This window comes from Saccopteryx bilineata, chromosome 1 (assembly GCF_036850765.1).
Source record: "Saccopteryx bilineata isolate mSacBil1 chromosome 1, mSacBil1_pri_phased_curated, whole genome shotgun sequence".
Taxonomy (NCBI): Eukaryota; Metazoa; Chordata; class Mammalia; order Chiroptera; family Emballonuridae; genus Saccopteryx; species Saccopteryx bilineata.
This window is the reverse complement of record NC_089490.1, coordinates 32288023-32310212: the sequence shown is the minus strand read 5'-3', so window position 1 is coordinate 32310212 and position 22190 is coordinate 32288023. Positions and strand designations below refer to the sequence as shown.

General features: G+C 34.7%; 1 protein-coding gene across 5 annotated transcripts in view; it reads left to right on the top strand.

The window, feature by feature from the left end:
* HMGCLL1 (3-hydroxy-3-methylglutaryl-CoA lyase like 1) overlaps positions 1-22190 on the top strand; it is a 326458-nt gene that overhangs the window by 195537 nt on the left and 108731 nt on the right. For all 5 annotated transcript variants that reach the window (XM_066252808.1, XM_066252798.1, XM_066252811.1 and 2 more), the window contains 2 exons: positions 13257-13352; positions 15262-15410. In XM_066252808.1, coding sequence (XP_066108905.1) covers positions 13257-13352; positions 15262-15410 — 245 coding nt within the window. The remainder of the gene's footprint in view (positions 1-13256; positions 13353-15261; positions 15411-22190) is intronic.

Here is a 22190-nt window from a genome sequence, read left to right as displayed (position 1 = left end):
CGGCGGGCCGCGAGTTTGAGACCCCTGATAGGCAATACTGTGGCCATGTTTTTAAAAGAGGTCTTAGAAAATATGCTTTATAGACACATCAACTTGGGTCCCATCCCAGCTCTCCCAGTCACTAGCTGGGTCATCTTCCTTATCCTTATTGTTGTTTCTGCTTAGTTCTTCACAGAAACTCTCCCTTACATTGCTTTGTTAAAAATATTTAAAGAGATACTGCACGTAAATAACTCAGCACACGATGGACTTAACACGTAGACAATCGTGAAGTAAATGCTTTTTTTTTATCATTATCACTATCATTAATAAAAATAAATTTTTAGAATTAGTAGGGAAAAATAATCATGATTCAAAATGGATTGAATGCAAAATCAATTCAAACATGAATAAAGGACAAGGAGGAGAAATTTCAGTTTAGTTCAGCAAACATTTATTAGATTTTCCTTTTATGCAAATCTTGAAGGAAGTAATATTTTGTCATGGAAAGAGACACACAAATTAGTATGTTATACAATAGTTGATAAAAAGCTATGATATAAGTAATTTTGCTACCTATCCAGTGCTTTGGAAGTGTTGTAAAATTTAACTTGTTGCCTCTGCCAAGTTAGCTCATCATAGAATTTAACCTTATTCATCATGTGGCACACCTAAACTAATTACTAAAATTATGCAGCACACCAAAAATATAGTTTTTGCCTATCTAACAAAAAAAAAATAGGTATAATTTTGATTCATTCTCATTGCATGGCTGTTGTTGTGTTGACTGTTGTAATTTTTTTGACAATCTAAAGGAAAAGAGGTCAGTGCCCCTGACTCAATAGTCAGGTATGGTGTGTCTTAAAAATTCTTGAGGCACACCAATTGGAAATCACTGAACTAGGGAACGTGCAATTTTCCAAGGAACAGACACGGAGTATGGCTCAGTCTCCTTCCTCTTCAAGGACTGTCTTCGGAGTGCAAGGTATAGTATGGTTCCTGAGGTCATTAGCTTTGAAAGTAGTTGGCCAGCACTAATACCACCTCACTCCAAATGAAGCAAATGCTGTGCTGTTGCTAACTGGTAATTTTTGGGTAATTCTGGACCTCTCTCTGGCAGAGATCCAGCAATCACTAGAGGATTGTAGCCAGCCTCTTCTGGGAACTTTAGGTACTGAAAGCATCAATGTGGAGGGCCCTCATTAAGAAAAAAGACTATGTGAGGTCAAATACAAATTTAGATAGGAAGATTAATACTAATTTCAATAGAAAACACTCATGAAATTATAAAATTAAAAAAATTAATTTTAATTACACTTGACATACAGTTTTTTACTAGTTTCAGGTATACAACATCATATTTATATAACTTACAAAGTGATCAACCCAGTAAGTCTGCTACCCATCTGACATAATTATTACAATAGTATTGACTATATTCCCTATGCTGTACTGGACATCCCCCTGACAGTGTTTATAATTGGTCATTTGTACATCTTCATCCCTTCCCATTTGACGCCCATTGCCCAATGCCCCACATACCTGGAAACCATCAAAATGTTCTCTGTATCTATGTTTGCTTTGGTTTTGTTTATTTATTTTTTAGATTCTACTTTTAAGTGAAATCATATGACATTTGTCTTTGTCTGACTTATTTCACTTAGTATAATACCTTCTAGGTTTATACATGTCACAAATGGCAACAATTCATTATTTTTGTAAGGCTGAGTAATATTCCATTGTGTGTGTATAAACAAATATATGTATATGTTTATATTTATACACACATCACATACATATATATGCACACTACATCTTTTTTCATTTTTCAGAACTACCCAGCAATTTCATTTCTGAGTATTTATCTGCAAAAAAAATTCAAGGCCCTGGTTGGTTGGCTCAGCGGTAGAGCGTCGGCCTGGCGTGCAGGGGACCCGAGTTCGACTCCTGGCCAGGGCACACAGGAGAAGCGCCCATTTGCTTCTCCATCCCTCCCCCTCCTTCCTCTCTGTCTCTCTCTTCCCCTCCCGCAGCCAAGACTCCATTGGAGCAGGGATGGCCCGGGCGCTGGGGATGGCTCCTTGGCCTCTGCCCCAGGTGCTAGAGTGGCTCTGGTCGTGGTAGAGTGACGCCCTGGAGGGGCAGAGCATCGCCCCCTGGTGGGCAGAGCTTCACCCCTGGTGGGCGTGCCGGGTGGACCCCGGTCAGGCGCATGCGGGAGTCTGTCTGTCTCTCCCCGTTTCCAGCTTCAGAAAAATACAAAAGAAAAAAAAATTCAAAACACTAATTCAAAATGCTATATGCCCCTGGGTCTCTGTTCATTGCAGCATTATTTATAGTAGCTATGATATGGAAGTCATGAAATTTTTAAAAATTAACAAATATCACAAATATCTCAAAATTAATGAAAACTACATTAAAAATTCAATTAAATATTTGAAGTTACTTCATAAGATAACTCATTTTCTTTATTATGATAAGAAAACTTAACATGAGATCTACCTTCTTAAAAAATTTGTAAGTGTACAGTATAGCTAACTATAGGCAGAATGTTGTACAGCAAATTTAGAATGTAATTGTCCTGCTGAACTGGAACTGTATCCATTGAATAATTGGACATTTCCTTTCATTTTCTCACATCCACCATTCTCCTCTCTGCTTTGTGTGTTAGACTATTTTATATGAGTGGAATCATGCAGTATGTGTCATTTGTGATTGGTTTATTTCACTTAGCATAATGTACTCAAGTTTCATCAGTGTTGTTGTCTAGGGCAATATTTTCTTTTTTTTAAGGGCTTAATATTTTATTATGTGCATATGCCACCTTTTCTGTATTCACTTATCCATTCACAGACATTCAGGTTGTTTCCACACCTTGGATATATGAATAATGCTGTAATGAACATGGAAAAAGCAAATTCTCTTTGAGATTCTCATTTCAGTTCTTTTGCATAAATACCCAAAAGTGGTGTTGCTTGAATATGTGGTAGTTCTACTTTTAATTTTTTTTTTTTTTGGTATTTTTCTGAAGTTGGAAACAGGGAGGCAGTCAGACAGACTCCCGCATGCGCCCGACTGGGATCCACCCAGCATGCCCATGGGGGGGGCTGCTCTGCCTATATGGGGTGCCGCTCTGTCGCAACCAGAGCCACTTTAGTGTCTGAGGCAGAGGTCACAGAGCCATCCTCAGCGCCTGGGCCAACTTTGCTCCAATGGAGCCTTGGCTGCGGGAGGGGAAGAGAGAGACAGAGAGGAAGGAGTGGGGGGCTGGAGAAGCAAATGGGCGCTTCTCCTGTGTGCCCTGGCTGAGAATCAAACCCAGGACTCCTGCACACCAGGCCGATGCTCTACCACTGAGCCAACTGGCCAGGGCTCTACTTTTAATTTTTTGAGGAAGTTCCATACTGTTTTCTATAATGGCTGCACCATTTTACATTCCTACCAGCATTGTACAGATATTCTATATTCTCCATATCAGTGGTTCTCAACCATTCTAATGGCGTGACCCCACAATACAGTTCCTCATGTTGCGGTGACCGACCCCAAACCAAAAAATAATTTTGGTGGCTACTTCATAACTGTAATTTTGCTACAGTTATGATTCGGAATGTAAATACCTGATATGCATTATGTATTTTCCGATGGCTTTAGGTTGAGAACCGCTGCTCCATATCCTTGTGAATACTTAGCTTTTGTGTTTTCATAATTGCTGTCTTAACAGGAATGAAGTGATATCTCATTGTGGTTTATATTTGCATTTGCCTAATGATTAGTGGCATTGAACATCCTTTCATATGTATGTTGGCCATTTGAATGTTTTCCTTGAAGAATGGCTATTCAAGTTCATTTACCACTTTCAGATTGGGTTATTATTCTTTTGCTATTGAGCTGAAGGCATTATTTATATATTTTGGATATTAAGCCCTTATCAGATATATAATTTGCAAATATTTTCTCCCAATACTTAGGTTGCCTTTTTACTCTGTTAATTGTTTTCTGGTTGTGCAGAAGCTTTTTAGATTGGAGTAGTCCCATTGTCTGTATTTTGTTGACCGTCCTTTTAGTGTGATACTCAAGGTGTCATTGCCAACATCAATTTCATCTTCTATTAGTTTTATAGTTCTAGGTCTTACATTTCAATCTTTGATTCATTTTGAATTGATTGGTATAATGTCAGAATCTAATTTTATTCTTTGCATGGGATATAATCTAGTACTCTGTATTGTGTAACCTTATGCACAGATACGTTCTTTTAGAAGAATTACTATAGTTTGTGTTCTAGATGATGAAAATTTTATATATATACATATAAATTTATATATATACATATATATGTGTATTTTATATACATATACACACATATATATGTATATATATATATATATTCTATTATCTGTGACTTAAAAAAACCAAAAATGTGAATGGTGGATTTATAATTGTATATACTATATACTGAATATGTTTCACATGAAAAAGGACTTCCATATTTTGACATTGATGAAAACAGATCTTCTCATTTAAAATTTTACATATAACATGTTTGGAAGAATTTTCTATATAGAAAAGCTTCTGGCTCTATACATTTTGAAACCTGTTTCTCCTCAAATATTTACATACTTCTGGTGCCAGATATTGTAGGTCAGGGTGAATATGGACTCTTGGCTTAATTCTAGAGTAATAATTTTAATAGGAGGTATATTGAGTGCTATAGTTTGTTATATATTTTAAATATATAAGAACATTTATATCAATATTTTTGAAGAGAGCAATAACTTTGAGTTCTCCTAAGTAGCTAAGTCTGTGCCTGGATTTGTACTTAATATAGCGACCTAAATAATTTAAATGGTATTCCAAACTCGTGAGTGTTACTTGAAGACCATTACAGGAAACCTACTCTATAGTTAAAGCAACACTCTGAGTAAGTACCCTTTTGTCTTCATCTCTCATACTTCACTGCTCCAGGCCAGTAAAAGCACCTCACCACCAAAACATACCTCTTGAACCCCAATTTGTGTGTCCCCAAACTCATTAATACTATCTAGATTATGTAGATTTTTCTGGCTATCTCACCCTGATTTTCCTAGCCCTTCAAAGCTTCCTCTTTCTAGTCAATATACCATGATAAAAAAATTGGATGCAGGACTCTTGTTACAGGGAAGGGAGGAAAACATCACGACCAGGAGAGTGGAGTGAAGGATGGAACAGTGGGTTGTGCTCACCCCTTGATGATGTTTGACTTGGTTATATTGACTGGACCAGAACAGAAGAGGAGTAAAAGTGTCCTCCTATACAGGATAGGGGAAAAGTAGGTTTATGGTTGTTCATATGGAAAATAATACAATAATTAATAAATAATAATACAAGAATAAACTGTGTTTCACCTACTCACACTATAAACCTACTTTTGTCCCGCCCTGTATTTAGGTTAGAAGTCCAGTTATAAGAGAGGTGGTCCAGTTATGTAATTTAACAAATAAAAATTTACAGGTATCCTTGTAATGATTCAGTATGTTAATGTTTTTGTGGGGTTTTTTGTCACATGAATTTTAGATCATACTCTAAACAATTTGCAATTTAAACACACAATGTTAACCCAAACTCAGTGTTTCTGCACCGTCACAAAGAACAATTGCCTCAACTTCTACGGAGCCACAAAGATGCATTGAGTAATTTGCATGGTAAGAAAAACAACTCCTCTCACATAATTTGGAGTCTTGTTAGTTACTGATATCTTATTGAGTTAAATAATAAATACAGCAGTTTTATGTACCATAAATGTGTATAAGAGACATAGTAAATGCATGTCTGGATCTCAGAGACCTGAACAATGCATTATCTTTATAATTGCATGTGTTCTGGAGAAAGAAAACAAATGTTAATCAGGGGTTAATGTTTAAATGAATTTCCTATGCATGTTCACCTAAAATATAGCATAAATATTTATTTCCTTTTATTAATTATTTCACATAACGTATATTCAGTTGGAACTGAACAGAACTTAATCCGTGAATATTCTCTTTTCTCTCTCAACTGTTTTTTGGAAGAGAAGTAAGGGGTAGTCAGTATTTTTACTTTGCATTTTAATGGACATAGAAATGAAAGAATAATATTACTTTAAATATTAAATTAACTTCTGTAAAATGTCACAGCATAATTACCTGGAGAACTTTAAGTATTGTTTTAAGTTTAGGCTTTTTAAAACCTTTCCTTTTGTAGTACACTAGAAAGTTCAATTTATCATAGAGAATATATATGTGTATCTATGAACACTTTTGCTCTATGAATATTTTTGAATAGTTTCAAGTTCTATGAATAGTTTTGTTTTATTAAACTCTATGAATATTTTGCTTCAAAGAAAAACAGGTCCCTGAGTTATTTACATTTAGCATAAACAAGATTTAGTGTAAATATTTGTCATTATTCTGGGTTAGCTTGCAAAGAAAAATGCTTCCTTATCTGTGCTCCATAGAACTTCAGATCACATGATATCTGTTCTAGTTTGTATATTTGATGCACACACAATCATACACATATCTCTTCACTTACTATGTATTGTATGTACTATGTACTGGCTGCATCTGCTTCACTTTTCTATGCCATAAAGTTTGATATATTGGGTTGGGGAATAAGTTCATAGCGTTTTTACCGAAGACTTTTATTTAAACAAAAAACAATAATTATATTAATAAGTTAATCAATTATATATTCGCCGCTGCTGTTTACAACCTCTTCCCACCTCTCGACCAATTTGTTGATGCCGTTCCACCAAAAATTGCCTGGTCTGGTGTCAAAGAAGGTGTTGAGCCAGTTTTTAAGGACCCCTTTGTTATCGAAGGTAACACCCTTCATATGGTTTGACAGGGAGTGGAAAAGATGGTAATTGGTCGGTGCAAGGTCCGGAGAATAAGGCAGATGCTGAAGGACATCCCATTTGAGCTCTTGGAGTGCGGCTTTGACGACTTGTGCAACATGGGACCTGGCGTTGTCGTGAAGGAGTATGGTTTGACCATGTCGATCAGGTCTTTTCAGTCGAATAGCCTCATTCACGCGGTGTAGCTGGGCAATGTAGAGCTCCTTGTTGACCGTGGCATTCTTTTCGAGCATTTCCCAGTTCTTCATCGAATTCAGAAGGCCTTCCACTGCGGCACGTGTCATTGATGTCAAAGTTGCCATTTTTGAACTTTGCAAACCATTTCCGTGCTGTAGACTCGCCTATGACACCTTCTCCATACATGTTGCAAATGTCCCGGGCTGCTTCGGCAGCTTTTTGACCTCGATGAAAAGCAAAGAGCAGGTGTCGAAAATGTTGATTTTTGCCTCCTGGGTATTCCATTTCTAAGCCTCAAAACTAATAAAAAATTAAATAACTCAAAAATACAATTAACATAGTTTTGTAGAGCAGAAAGAGTTTTATCGAATGAATACTTACCCTTTACCAAACAGCAAACAAATCGTTGTAAAATAAAAGAAAATATAAAAACGCTACGAACTTATTCCCCAACCCAATATTAGATATGTAATAAGTGTATAAAATATTGAAATGAGTTAGTGTTCTAATATTGAAATGAATTATCGAAATCTAATTCTAAGGTCTGATGATATTTTAAAATGAACTTTTATATACCTGCATGGTAAATGTTATAGTAAATTTCAAAATATAATTGAAACTTCCAGTAATTTCTTCTCCTAAGTTTATGGAAAACCCTTTGCCATTGTTTATGAGTGCATACTCATATGCATTATCTTTAAATTCCGTGATCTTAGGGGATTTGGGTAAGATGAGGATGCTTAAACTATATTTTAGCCATTGCTGCTGTCTGGAGGACACACTGAAATCCTAAATATTTAGGGGAGATAATAGTATTCAGATCAAGACAAAATACTAGTATATGTCTACATATGTATAATGTGAAGTGTACAAATTTAATCACCCATCCCAGGATAGAGTTTGTAGCAAATATAATAAAGTCTCTTCATTGTATATCTATTACATTCTGATCTTTGTGACCCTTGCATATTTTAAAGACTCTTGCATGTTGCACAAATATTGTGATTATTTGAATGTATATCAAAATTGGACAGTTAAGACTTAATATTGGCTAACTAGACACAGGTATTGTCATACCCAGACTCTGGCCAGATGATGGCAAAGCATGTTACCAACCAAATTGTGGGGCTATTTTTATTTTAACTGGAAAGTCTCAAGAAAAGATAAAAAATCTGATATATTAAACCACATGTAAAAAAGTTCTGTTAAAAATATCAAAATAATACTGTAAGTAATAGTTTTATTATTGTTTGAATAATAAGCTTTAGACTTCAAAATAACAAAATTGAAGTTCACATATACCCCTAAGAGTTTAATAAATATATAAATAAGGCAAACATATTATACCTTTAATTGAAATATGCTTTATTTTATTTATTGTAATAAAGTTATTGCCTATCAGGATTTTCTAAAGCTCTTTACACAACTGCCTTTACTGACCAAATTTAGACAGAATAGTGTTACTTCTTAAATTATTTTATTATATTGTGGCTATATTTAATAAGGAAAAAGTACTGATTTGTTAGATTCTAATTTATCATAATTTCATTAAGGTATCTTTAATGACTATCAAAGTTTAATTGTTATGACATAGGGATTTAGTAACTGTCACTTCTATTTTCTAGTTGCACATATGAGACATCTATTAAATCATTGTTTCATTGTCTAAATTTCTTCATTATGACTCAACATTTTTGTTAAATTATATGTAGAATGAAATAAACACTTACAAGATAATATGACCTCTATTTCTTAAAGAATAAATTTTGTTTTGTGCTCTTTATGATGTTTTCTGATGCACTTCCATACTTTACCCAAACCTGTGTATTGCTTAGCAAAGCACTCTTTATTCCTATCTGTTATCATGTTAATGTAAATGCTTCTAATAAATAAATAAACAAATATTTATTTATTTATTTATTATTCAGTGAGAGGAAGGGAGGCAGAGACAGACTCCTACATGTGCCCTGAGCAGGATTCACCCAGCAAGCCCACTAGGAGGTGATACTCTACCCATCTGGGGTGTTGCTCCATTATTCAGCAACCAAACACTTCTTAGCACCTGAGCTGAATGCCATGGAGCTATCCTCAGTGCGTGGGGCCAACTCGCTCCAATCGAGTCATGGCTGAAGGAGGGGAAAAGAGAGAGAGACTGAGAGAGAAGCAAAAGTGGGAGGGGTGGAGAAACTGTGCTTCTCCTGTGTGTCCTGACCGGAAATCAAACCCAGGACATCCACATGCCGGGCTGATGCTCTGCCACTGAGCCAACTGTCCGGGGCTCTAATAAATATTTAAACATGCAATGTTTAGTAAAATATAAGTGTTAATGGTATCAATTAATATTATTCTCTGGTAAGAGAGTTATTTTAAATTTCTTTTTATCCTAAAACTAGTACTAGAATTTTGCTTTTCTTTCTGCTTAAGGAATAAGGGATCTAAATTTTTTTGTTATAATTTGTGTGTGCATGTTTGCATGTACATTTCTAAGATAAATGACATGCACATGAGAGAGAAAAAGAGTTCAGACTCTAGCACAAAAGCTAAATACATAAATATGCAATCAAGAATTGTGTTGTGCCTGACCAGACAATGGTGCAGTGGATAAAGTATCGGACTGGGCTGTGGAGAACCCAGGTTCCAAACCTCGAGGTTGCCAGCTTGAGCGTGGGCTCATCTGGTTTGAGCAAGGCTCACCAGCTTGAGCCCAAAGTCGCTGGCTTGAGCAAGGTGTCACTCGGTCTACCGTAGCCCCCCGGTCAAGGCACATATGAAAAAGCAATCAGTGAACAACTAAGGTGCCACAAAAAAAACTGATGCTTCTCATCTCTCTCCCTTCCTGTCTGTCCCTATCTGTCACTCTCTCTGTCTCTGTCACAAAAAAAGTGTTGAAATATGTATAAGCATTAAATATTTTTTAAAGGTTATAAAATATTGAGGATCACAATTTTTTGAGTAAAGTCATGTCCCTATACTAGTAGCCACTGTGTCCTATTGTTTTTTTGTTGGGAGTTCCCTGGGCCATTTCTCTGCAGTGGAAATTGTCACTAGCTGAAGTTTCAGTTACCTGGGAATTGCCTCTCTCCTCTAGACTGACCTTGGTATCTCTCCCATTTTACTCTTCATACAATATTGCATTTGTTCCAGTCTTCTGTTAATTCAACACCCACTCCCCATGGCTTTCTATTGCTTTGACAATAAATCCTGAAATTTTAGAATAATGTGAACCTAGCTCAAAGACATCACAATATTGGCTCTTCTCTAGCTAAGTAATGTGTTCTTATCTCTGTCTGTGTAATGAATTACCTGAGAATTTAGTGGTGTAGATAAATATTTGCTATGTGCACAAAATTTAAGGATTAAAATTAGGACAGGGTATAACAAGAGGACAGGTTGTATGGGGCCACATTGGTGATTCATATTCTAGAAACTAAAGTCATCTAAAACTTTCTGTGATCATAAATTTAGAGGAAAATGCTGGCTGTTGGCTGGGGGCCTCAGTTTGTCTTCACTGGCGTCTCTCCGTGGGCCTTCTGATGTGGCTTCTCTACATAAACTAGTTTCTTTTTTTTTTTTTCATGGCATATTAGCTGATTTCCTCTCAGTGGCTTTCCCCAAAAAGAAAGCTGTGTGGAAGCTGTATTCTCTTCTATGATGTTGCTCTGAAGTCACATAGTGTATGCTGCTTCTGCTATACTCTGTTTGTCAAGAGTACTTGCAAAACTGTGCTGGTTTGGTTCAGGAGAAGGTAAAGAGAGTTCATCTCTTGATGGGGATTGGTGAGGTTCTTGAAGATCATAAGAGATTAGAAATATTACTGTGGCCATATTTTGGGAAATTTTAATATTCCATAGTCAGAGATTACAGGAACCTAGCAACTTTTCTCCATACTGACGTCTTATAATCTGTGCTCTGATTTATAACTAGTATATTCCTTTGGAATGTTAACTTTCCATGTGCATCTGTTTTATATCCCCAACTTCATTGCAAATTATTCAGCATAAGGACCTTACTCTTCTGGATTTATATTTCCACATGGCCTAACATAGGGCTTTGGACATATAGGTAATCAATTAAATATCTAGATTAAAGTCAAATCAACTTTGAATGAAATGAGAGATAGCTTTTATGTGAAGTAGGTGATGACAGTGGAGAGTCTGTAAAGGATGTGGGGTGGAGGATGTGGGGTGGAGGATGTGGTTCCTAAGAAATCAATGAGCAAGAATCACATTTTAGAAGTAAATGTGTATAGATAGAATGAAACATGGAAGCTTAAATAGCAACATGTTAAATAAGACATGATGGTAGTCAATGAGAGGTACTTTTTTTGTCTCTCAATACTTAATTTTAAATATTTACTCTAGTTAAAATGTAATTAATCCAAATTATATTCATTAAAAGCATTAAGTTTAATTCTACTCCCATTTAACTGACAGTGGATAAGAGCTATTGGCTAATAAGAGTAAATATTGTAATAAGTGTGTTTATATTAAGAAGCGCAAGCCCTGGCCAGTAGGCTTAGTGGTAGAGCATCGACCTGGTATATGGAAGTCCCAGATTAAATTCCCGGTCAGGGCACACAGGAGAAGCAACTCTCTGCTTCTCTACTTTTCCCCCTCCTCCTTCTCTCTCTCTCTTCCCTCCCCTGACCATGGCTGGACTGATTCAAGCTCATTGGTCCCAGGCACTGAGGATGACTCTATGAAGCCTCTGCCTCAGTCACTAAAAATAACTTGGTTGCGAGCATGACCTCAGATGGTCAGAGCAGCGAACCTAGATGGGGTCTCCAGGTGGATCCTGTTCCAGCCATATGCAGGAGTCTGTCTCCCCTTGTCTCACTTTAAAAAAAAATAAAATAAAGGCCCTGGCTAGTTGGTTCAGTGGTAGAGCATAGGCCCAGCATGTGGAAGCCTTGCATTCGATTCCCTATCAGGGCACACAGGAGAAGTGACCATCTGCTTCTGTACCCCTCCCCTTCTCATTTCTTTCTCCCTCCCTTTTTCTTCCCCTCCCATAGTGATGGTTATGTTAAAATAAGTTTGTCCCAGGCACTGAGGATGGCTCCACGGCCTCCCTCAGGTGCTAAAGTAGCTCAGTTGCCAAGCAACGGAGCAGCCCCAGATGGACAGGGCATCGCCCCATTAGGAGGCTTTCTGGGTGGATCTCAGTTGTGGTGCATGCAGGAGTCTGTCTTTCTACCTCCCTGCTTCTCATTTAAGGGAAAAAAATTACTTTTATTTCACTTTTAAATTAAAAACAATACATATTTGTTATAACAAGCAAAGATATATAGAGAAAACACAAATCTTCCCTAATCCATTTCTATATTGAAAATATAAATTTTGGTGTATATTTTTATAGCTTTATTCATGTTCATTTTGTGTAATTTTCATTGTTTATATATTATTCATCATATTGTTCATGCTATAATTTATTATTCTTAAGTGTGCAAAGCTCATGGTTATGTCAAAGCTAATTTCTCTATGTGATGATTATGGAGTTTGATCAATTATTGCTCTAGGAAGCTAAATTACAGACTTTGTGGCAAATTACTAAATTTGATATTTTAATTCAAAATTGATTTTTTATAGCTTCATAAAAAATATAGAAAAATAAAATCTTAGCAGAATATGTTTTCCTGTTGTGTATTCATTCCACTGTATGTTTTTGTTTGTATTATAAGAACAAATAGTAATCAATGATAGTACTGCATAAAGCATTTTGACTCTTGTTAACTAAGGCATCTTAGCAATATATTAGAATCTCAGCCTCAAAGTATTCTAACAGAGATGTATAATTTTTGTTTTACTAAGCATTATAAAGTTTCCTACACTAAAAATTATTTGAATATAAAATTTTGATATGGAGGGTAAATGCATAGCATATTGCCTTTCAAACTCTCCTCAGTCTCAGGGTATTTGAGACTTGGCCCATGAAATGAAAGGAAGAGGATAAAGATCAAATGAAAATAGTAGAGTTCAGAATTTCTGACTATTTTTAATCACTTATTTAACCAAATCCTTATGTGAATAAGTTAAAACCAGATCAAGGTATTATGTACTTATGGCATTGAAAAGTACTTATTTTTAGCTGTATTGGCATCGTTTTGTTATTTCAAACATTTATAGAATATAAATTAATTGCATGCAATTATAATCTTCCTGAAAAACTAAAATCACATGTGATAGAATATTTAGAGTGACATTTTACATACACTTATTATGTATTTAAGATGGCTGATCACACTGAAGTGATGAAAGGCATTCGTCAATATCCAGGAGTTAGATATCCTGTCCTTACTCCTAATCTTCAGGGTTTTCACCGTGCTGTAAGTATGCAATTAATTTTTCTAAAATCAGTATGCCTCTTATTGTTTTAAAAGTCTTTACAAAGTTAAAACTGTGTCAAATGTAACTCCCTTTTTCTTCTGTCTAAATATTATGCTAATACATTCACTTGAATCCATGAAGATTAGTAACCTCATGGCATAGTTGGGGTTTTAAATGTTTTGCAAAGATAGTTCTTCTAATTTAACCATTCAGGAATCAAAACAGAAAAATACAACTATTCACTTTGATTAAATTATTTTGAAAGTATATTTTTATGTATTCCTCTTAAATAAAGACTATAGAATATAGCCTAACCATTTCTCAATACGTCTTAGCTATTGATACTGTCACGAATGATTATTTTTGTCAACTTTTCTGAGCCAGCTTTCTGTTCCTGTTGTTTTCTCCCTCCAGGTGAAGCTAATTGCTGTCTGTCATTGGAATCACCTCTAACAACTATCCTTATTCCTTTCTGGCTTGTTTTTCCCAGTCCTCTGTGACTGAAGACTTTATATGCAAAAAGCTTTAATAATTACACATATAAAAAGAATGATGCAATTTTAAGTGAAGCCTTGAGGTTTTATGCTTACATGGCTTTATTGTAAAAGTTTTGCAGCAGCTATTTCTGATGTTAAAGGATATTTTTCACATCTGTATTTCAGACTGTATTGTGTAAAGTTGAGGTTGTGCCTGTTAGTGTGTCTTAATAAAACCACTTTTCTTTTGTTTGTTTTGATATAATTGTTTATCACATTGTAAAGAAAAATGAAACATTTTAAGAAATTTTAACTATTACAGTCTTTCAGTCCTAAACAAAGTAGGGAATGTATCTATCTACCTTGAAAAGATACGAAGAGGGCACCTCTCTGATAGCTTAGAACACAGCTTCAAAACATTTACCAACTTTATGATCTTGTGCTAGTGATTTTGCCTCTTTCTCTCCAGTTTTCTCATCTGTAAAATGGGATAACACATAATAGCATACAAGACCATTTGTCAGTTAGAAACAGGGAATGCAAAGTACTGACAACAATACTGGCACGTAGTAATGAACTCAAATAATTAATTTTAGAGGGTAAACATTTAATTGGATGATAAAGTGAAAGCCAGTAAGTTGCAGGAAAGGTGACAGATTTTTCCTTGTTCTTAATATATATATTAATAGGTTATCAGAAAGAGGAAAATTTAGACACAATGCTAGAGATACATTTATAGAAAGTCTTAAATTTTATCTGGAAAACCAGGGGCTTGATATTTGCAAACAAGTGATTAGAGAAGACTGGGGGAAGGAGTGAAGATGGCAATTGGGATGAAAGGGAAATTGATTAGATTAGCTGTTTGGATTTAACTACTGGCAGGAGGATTAGTCATTAGACACACAAGAGTATGGTTGTAACAGTCAAGGTATCAAGCAGTGGAAGCTAGGTTGAGATGGGAAGGAAATCTTGGGTGTTATCCAAATGGTGAACTGGAAAAATGTTTTTTCTTTTGGATTGTAGCAAGAAAAGTAAACCAAAAACATTTACTGTACTCTATTTTAATAATTGATCTAAAAATAATGTTTTCCATATTTATTAAAAGATTTTATTGATGTGCTAGTATTTTCCATAATAAGGGTTAAATATTTCTGAGGATAACGTAATTTAGAAAAGATGAGATTATATTGGAACATCATTACTGTGTTATCTGTGCCTCGTATGTTTGAGTATTACAGTTTGTGGAATTTTTATCATAAAATAGGTTTACATTTCAAGAGTGAATGTAGCAATACGAGAGGAATGCAATTTTAAATTCTAAGGCAGATGTTAAGGAATACAGGTATGCCTTTGTAGCATAGTTAATAATTTTTTTGCTATCATTTACATTTTTTTAAATTATTAGCTTTTGCCTTTAAACTATATTTTTCAGGTTGCTGCTGGAGCCACTGAGATATCAGTTTTTGGTGCTGCATCTGAATCCTTCAGTAAGAAGAATATTAACTGTTCTATTGAAGAAAGTATGGAGAAGTTTGAGGAGGTTGTTAAGTCTGCAAGGCACATGAACATTCCAGCACGAGGGTACGTATGAAATCCCACAAATTCTATTTAGTTCACATCAGTTGTTAAAGACCATTTATGGACTATCTAAATATCATTTTATTCATAACGATATATATAGGGAATCTTATTTGTATCTTATATAATCAGGACCATCACTATATAGTGGTACATCTCATTAATATCAGTTAATAATTATTAGGGTTTATCTAGTTTGTGGAGTTTATACAGCAGTTGAGGTCAAAGGAACAAGCATGCAAACTTGATATTGTTACTCATTTTATTAATACTGAAGTATCCAAATGCAGCCATCTTTTGATCTCAGTCCCATGTGAGTTAATAAATTGGTGTAAACTCACAGTAGCATTTGGAAAGAAATATACTTAAGAAAAAGTTTTTTAAAGAAACTTAGCTTCTTTCTGTCAAAGAATATTTTATTTAGAACTTCAGGAGAGTTTGTAAAACAAAATCGAGTCTTTGAGCTGCCCTGGGAAGCATTGCCCAGCATTTTACCCATTCAGTCTCTCCGTCAGCAGCCGACTTTCCTGCTTTCTCTGGGTGACCACAGAGCGAAGGGATATAGAGAAGAAGAAGACAGGGAAAACCTGCTGTGTTTCTTGTGTGTGTCCAGGACCAGTGGTGGCAGCCTCTGTTCCAAACAGGTTCTAGACCCAGGCCTGTGTTCTATGAAATGATTAAGTTCTTTGTCATTTAAGAAAGAAGCTATTTATAAGTCAATAGCTAATTTTCTATTAAGTATTTTCATTAATTTTCTATTAAGTATTATCATTATAGAGAGATTGTAAACAGACCACATTATTTCATTATTAAAATGCATAACATTTGTAAGAGAAGGCTGAAGTCTACAATTGTATTTAGATGCAGGTTGTATTTCTTGTGGCTGAAATGACCAAAGTTTAAGGTGGCAGGAAATATTTAGCAATTCATAAATCCAGCAAGTGAATCCACTTTTGAGTGATGGCATTAGAAAAGGATTAGAATTCACTCAAGATCATTGGAAGAACAACTCGAATTAGATTGCACATATATTACTGGTTTGCTTACTTTTGTTTAACATTTTTCTATATGTATACACTGTTTCTAACATGAGTTTTTTTTTAAGATACAAAATTATTTTGTAAATATATAAACATATAACTTGCAATGCACATAGGACACAATTTTAAATAATATAACTATTTACATACCAAAAAAAAAAGGATGTGTGATATTATGGCGAAGTCACAAAACCACAATCAAAAAGAAGAGATGTCCTATAAATTTCTAAATTCAAACAAACATGTTGTTTTGGTTTTTTTTCCTTTAAATGAAAAGCAGAAATAAAGAAGCCATTATATTTTTATGTATATTTAAATGTGGAGTATAGGTTTTAGAGTAAAGTAATTCTTATTGGAAAGTTGAAAAACAACATACATATTAGAAGTCAAGTGCATATGCAGCTTACATAGGATATTTTTTAATGTTGAAAGGTGGATATAAACACAAATTGTATGATATCAGATTCTATCATCTTAGTTTTCCCATTATAAAACAGAGTAGGTAATGTGGTAATGCTAATAGAAACCCTAAATACTTTTTGATACTGATTGTTGAACAATTAATATTGTCCCATCCGTAATGAAACTTCTAACCATGTTACAACTTAAAATGTTTCCCAGGCTTTAGCATGGATACAGAGTAGCAGATGAAGAAATAATAGATAGTATGTTTGAGACTTAGTTTAGAGTTGTAGTATAGACAAATGTATACTTCTTAATGCAGATTTGGATCCACAGGAACAGATTTTCTGAAACATGATTCAAGTTTAGAAATATGCCTTTTAGTATGTGAGTTCACTATTTGTGCTTGTTGAAAATTGTCTTCTTCCTTTCCCCAGACTTTTAAAGTGTTTAAATCAGGCTTTATTTTAATGAGTGATCTAGGTTTTAGGTACTCACTATTAAAAATCATAGGCCATTGGTTCTCATTTAAAGAAAAGAGCCTTGCTCAACTACTGGAAACTGAAGATGCTTCAGCATGTTTTTCCATGGCAACGGCTGCACCAACATGTACTTGATCATGATCCAGAAAATTTATGTTGCCAGCTGTTACATATATAGGCATTTTAAATGCTCACTATTTAAAATTTTATAAAAATGGTAAACTTTCATTTGGTCAAAAGAGCAGCATTCATTAAAATTAGGAAGGCCAGTGTTTGATTTTTCCCCTCCTAAAACACACACATCCATGAGTACAGATTTTTAATACATTCTCAGAACTTTATATAACATCTGAGACACACTAAACAACAATACCATGCAAAATCATTGACATAAAATGCAGAATCGGCTAACTGTTGCGGCATATACACTATATGTGAATGAGCAATGAGTGGTTTACATTTTGGACTTCATTCTTTTTTTATTTATTTTTAATTTTTATTTATTCATTTTAGAGAGGAGAGGGAGAGACAGAGGGAGAGAGAGAGAGGAGAGACAGAGAGAGAGAAGGGGGGGCGGAGGAGCTAGAAGCATCAACTCCCATATGTGCCTTGACCAGGCAAGCCCAGGGTTTCGAACCTGCGACCTCAGCATTTCCAGGTCGACACTTTATCCACTGCGCCACCACAGGTCAGGCCTGGACTTCATTCTTTAATGTGTAATTCACGTGACATGTTTTTTTTTTTTTAAATCTGGGTTATTTTTTATTATGCCTAAATTTATTTTCTTTAATATTTTTCTTTTACTTTTTATTTAATTTATTGAGGAGATGCTGGTTAACAAAATTATACAGATTTCAGGCGCACAATTCTATACAATACATCATCTGTACACTATTTTGTCTGAATTTTTAAAAAGTGGAAATGAAAAAAGCATCTGGCTAAAATACTAAACAAAATACTGGCAAACCGAATACAACAACATATTAAAAAAATAATACATCATGATCAAGTGGGATTCATCCCAGAATCTCAAGGATGGTTCAACATACGCAAAACGGTTAACGTAATACACCATATCAACAAAACAAAGAACAAAAACCACATGATCTTATCTATAGATGCAGAAAAGGCTTTTGATAAAATACAACACAATTTTATGTTTAAGACTCTCAACAAAATGGGTATAGAAGGAAAATATCTCAACATGATAAAGGCCATATATGATAAACCATCAGCCAACATCCTATTAAACGGCATAAAACTGAGGACTTTCTACCTTAAATCAGGAACAAGACAGGGTTGTCCACTCTCTCCACTCTTATTCAACGTGGTGCTAGAAGTTCTGGCCAGAGCAATCAGACAAGACAAAGAAATAAAAGGCATCCATATCGGAAAAGAAGAAGTAAAGGTGTCACTTTTTGCTGATGATATGATCCTATACATCGAAAACCCGAAGGACTCCACAAAAAGATTATTAGAAACAATAAACCAATACAGTAAGGTCGCAGGATACAAAATTAACATACAAAAGTCCATAGCCTTTCTATATGCCAACAATGAAATATTAGAAAACGAACTCAAAAAAATAATCCCCTTCACGATTGCAACAAAAAAAATAAAATACCTAGGAATAAACATAACAAAGAACGTAAAGGACCTATATAATGAAAATTACAAAGCATTGTTAAGGGAAATCGAAAAAGATACAATGAGATGGAAAAATATTCCTTGTTCTTGGATAGGAAGAATAAATATAATCAAAATGGCCATATTACCCAAAGCAATATACAAATTTAATGCAATTCCCATCAAAATCCCTATGAGATTTTTTAAAGAAATGGAACAAAAAATCATCAGATTTATATGGAACTATAAAAAACCCCGAATAGCCAAAACAATCCTAAGGAAAAAGAATGAAGCTGGGGGCATTACAATACCTGACTTTAAACTATATTATAGGGCCACGATAATCAAAACAGCATGGTATTGGCAAAAAAATAGACACTCAGACCAATGGAACAGAATAGAAAGCCCAGAAATAAAACCACATATATATGGTCAAATAATCTTTGATAAAGGGGCCAACAACACACAATGGAGAAAAGAAAGCCTCTTCAACAAATGGTGTTGGGAAAACTGGAAAGCCACATGCAAAAGAATGAAACTCGACTACAGCCTGTCCCCGTGTACTAAAATTAACTCAAAATGGATCAAAAACCTAAATATAAGACCTGAAACAATAAAGTACATAGAAGAAGACATAGGTACTAAAATCATGGACCTGGGTTTTAAAGAACATTTTATGAACTTGACTCCAATGGCAAGAGAAGTGAAGGCAAAGATAAATGAATGGGACTACATCAGAATTAAAAGTTTTTGCTCAGCAAGAGAAACTGATATCAAAATAAACAGACAGCCAACTATATGGGAACTGATATTTTCAAACGACAGCTCAGATAAGGGCCTAATATCCAAAATTTACAAAGAACTCATAAAACTCAACAACAAACAAACAAGCAATCCAATAAAAAAATGGGAGGAGGACATGAACAGACACTTCTCCCAGGAAGAGATACAAATGGCCAACAGATATATGAAAAGATGCTCAGCTTCATTAGTTATTAGAGAAATGCAAATCAAAACTACAATGAGATACCACCTCACTCCTGTTAGATTAGCTATTATCAACAAGACGGGTAATAGCAAATGTTGGAGAGGCTGTGGAGAAAAAGGAACCCTCATTCACTGTTGGTGGGACTGTAAAGTAGTACAACCATTATGGAGGAAAGTATGGTGGTTCCTCAAAAAACTGCAAATAGAACTACCTTATGACCCAGCAATCCCTCTACTGGGTATATACCCCAAAACCTCAGAAACATTGATACGTGAAGACACATGTAGCCCCATGTTCATTGCAGCACTGTTCACAGTGGCCAAGACATGGAAACAACCAAAAAGCCCTTCAATAGAAGACTGGATAAAGAAGATGTGGCACATATACACTATGGAATACTACTCAGCCATAAGAAATGATGACATCAGATCATTTACAGCAAAATGGTGGGATCTTGATAACATTATAAGGAGTGAAATAAGTAAATCAGAAAAAAACAAGAACTACATGATTCCATACATTGGTGGAACATAAAAATGAGACTAAGAGACATGGACAAGAGTGTGGTGGTTACCAAGGGTGGGGGGGGGAGGGAGGACATGGGAGGGAGGGAGGGAGGGAGAGAGTTAGGGGGAGGGGGAGGGGCACAGAGAACTAGATAGAGGGTGACGGAGGACAATCTGACTTTGGGCGAGGGGTTTGCAACATAATTTGATGACAAAATAACCTAGACATGTTTTCTTTGAATATATGTACCCTGATTTATTAATGTCATCCCATTACCATTAATAAAAATTTATAAAAAAAAAAAAGAGAAAAGCATCTGATAAGAAAAATCATATTCTCTTTCTTTATCAATGGCATTTATTGAAAGAATCAACTCTTAGGTGGTCAAGACCCTTTTAAAGTTGAAATACCTCAAAATATTAATATAGTAGTGAACTAGTGCATCATGTAAGAGATTCAGGTTTTACTTTTTTCTTTTTAATGTAAGTATCAACTTCGCTTTAATGAATCACATGCTTTAAGTCAAAGATTTTCAGTCGGTGTGATGCAAGAATTTTTAAAACATGCACTACCTGACTATTGAGTCAGGGACACTGACCTCTTTTCCCTTAGATTGTCAAGTAAAAAATTGACAACATCCAACACAACAATAGTCATCCAGTGTGAATGACGCAAAATTATTTCTATTTATTTTTGATAGGCAAAAATTAGATTTTTTGTTGTGTTACAGAATTTCAGAAATTAATTTATAGGTAGCATGAGATGAAAAAGTTTGAAAATTGCTGTTCTAAGTGTGACAAGAATCATGTTTTGCTGTTTGAGAATATCAATTTAAAAAGGAACCAACACTGAGGTGCCTTTATTTTACTATTAAAATGCTTAAAATATATATGAAGAGTTACAACGTCAGCAATTGTGCATATGAAAGCAAAACTTTTTTTACATAATTATGTTTTAGGCCTCTCCTATAAAATGGCCTACAATTTGATCCATGATTAACCTAATGAAAGTTAACAGCAAAAACCCTAAAACTGCATTTTAAACATTTCTAGGAGCCAAACAAAATCATTCACCTGTTGTTTAAAAAAATTTTTAAATGCAAAAATACTGATTGTAAACTCTAACTGCAGAATTTCTTTTCAAAATCCCAGAAATAATAAAGGTACAGAATAATGAGAACAGGGAGTCAAAGGCAAATTAATAATTAAGCCAATAATGACAATCACAGATAAATTTTAGATACAGAAAAGCAAAGAAAATTGTAGGATGCAATAATGTTTTCCCTTCGTCATAAATTTTTAATGTCATAACATTGGTTTATAACATTATATAAGTTTCAAGTATACAACATTATAATTCACTATCTATATACACTGTAACATACTCACTGCTAGAAGTCTCCTTTTCACTCTTCCTCAAATATTTGACCTCTTTAATCCATTTTGTCCTCCCCAACCCCATTTCTCTCTGGTACCACCAATTCTTTGCTGTATATTAGTTGTGGGGTTTTTTTATTCATTGAATTTATTTGGATGACATTGGTTAATAGGGTCATATAGGTTTCAAGTGTACATTTTAAAGTCTTTTAATAATGCCTTGGAATTTGAAGTATATAGGTCCTTCACATCCTCTGCTAAGTTTATTCCTAGGTATTTATTCTTTTTGTTGCAATGGCAAAATAAATTTTTTTTCTTTTTTTGATGTTTCATTGTTAGTATATAGGAAATCAATGGATTTT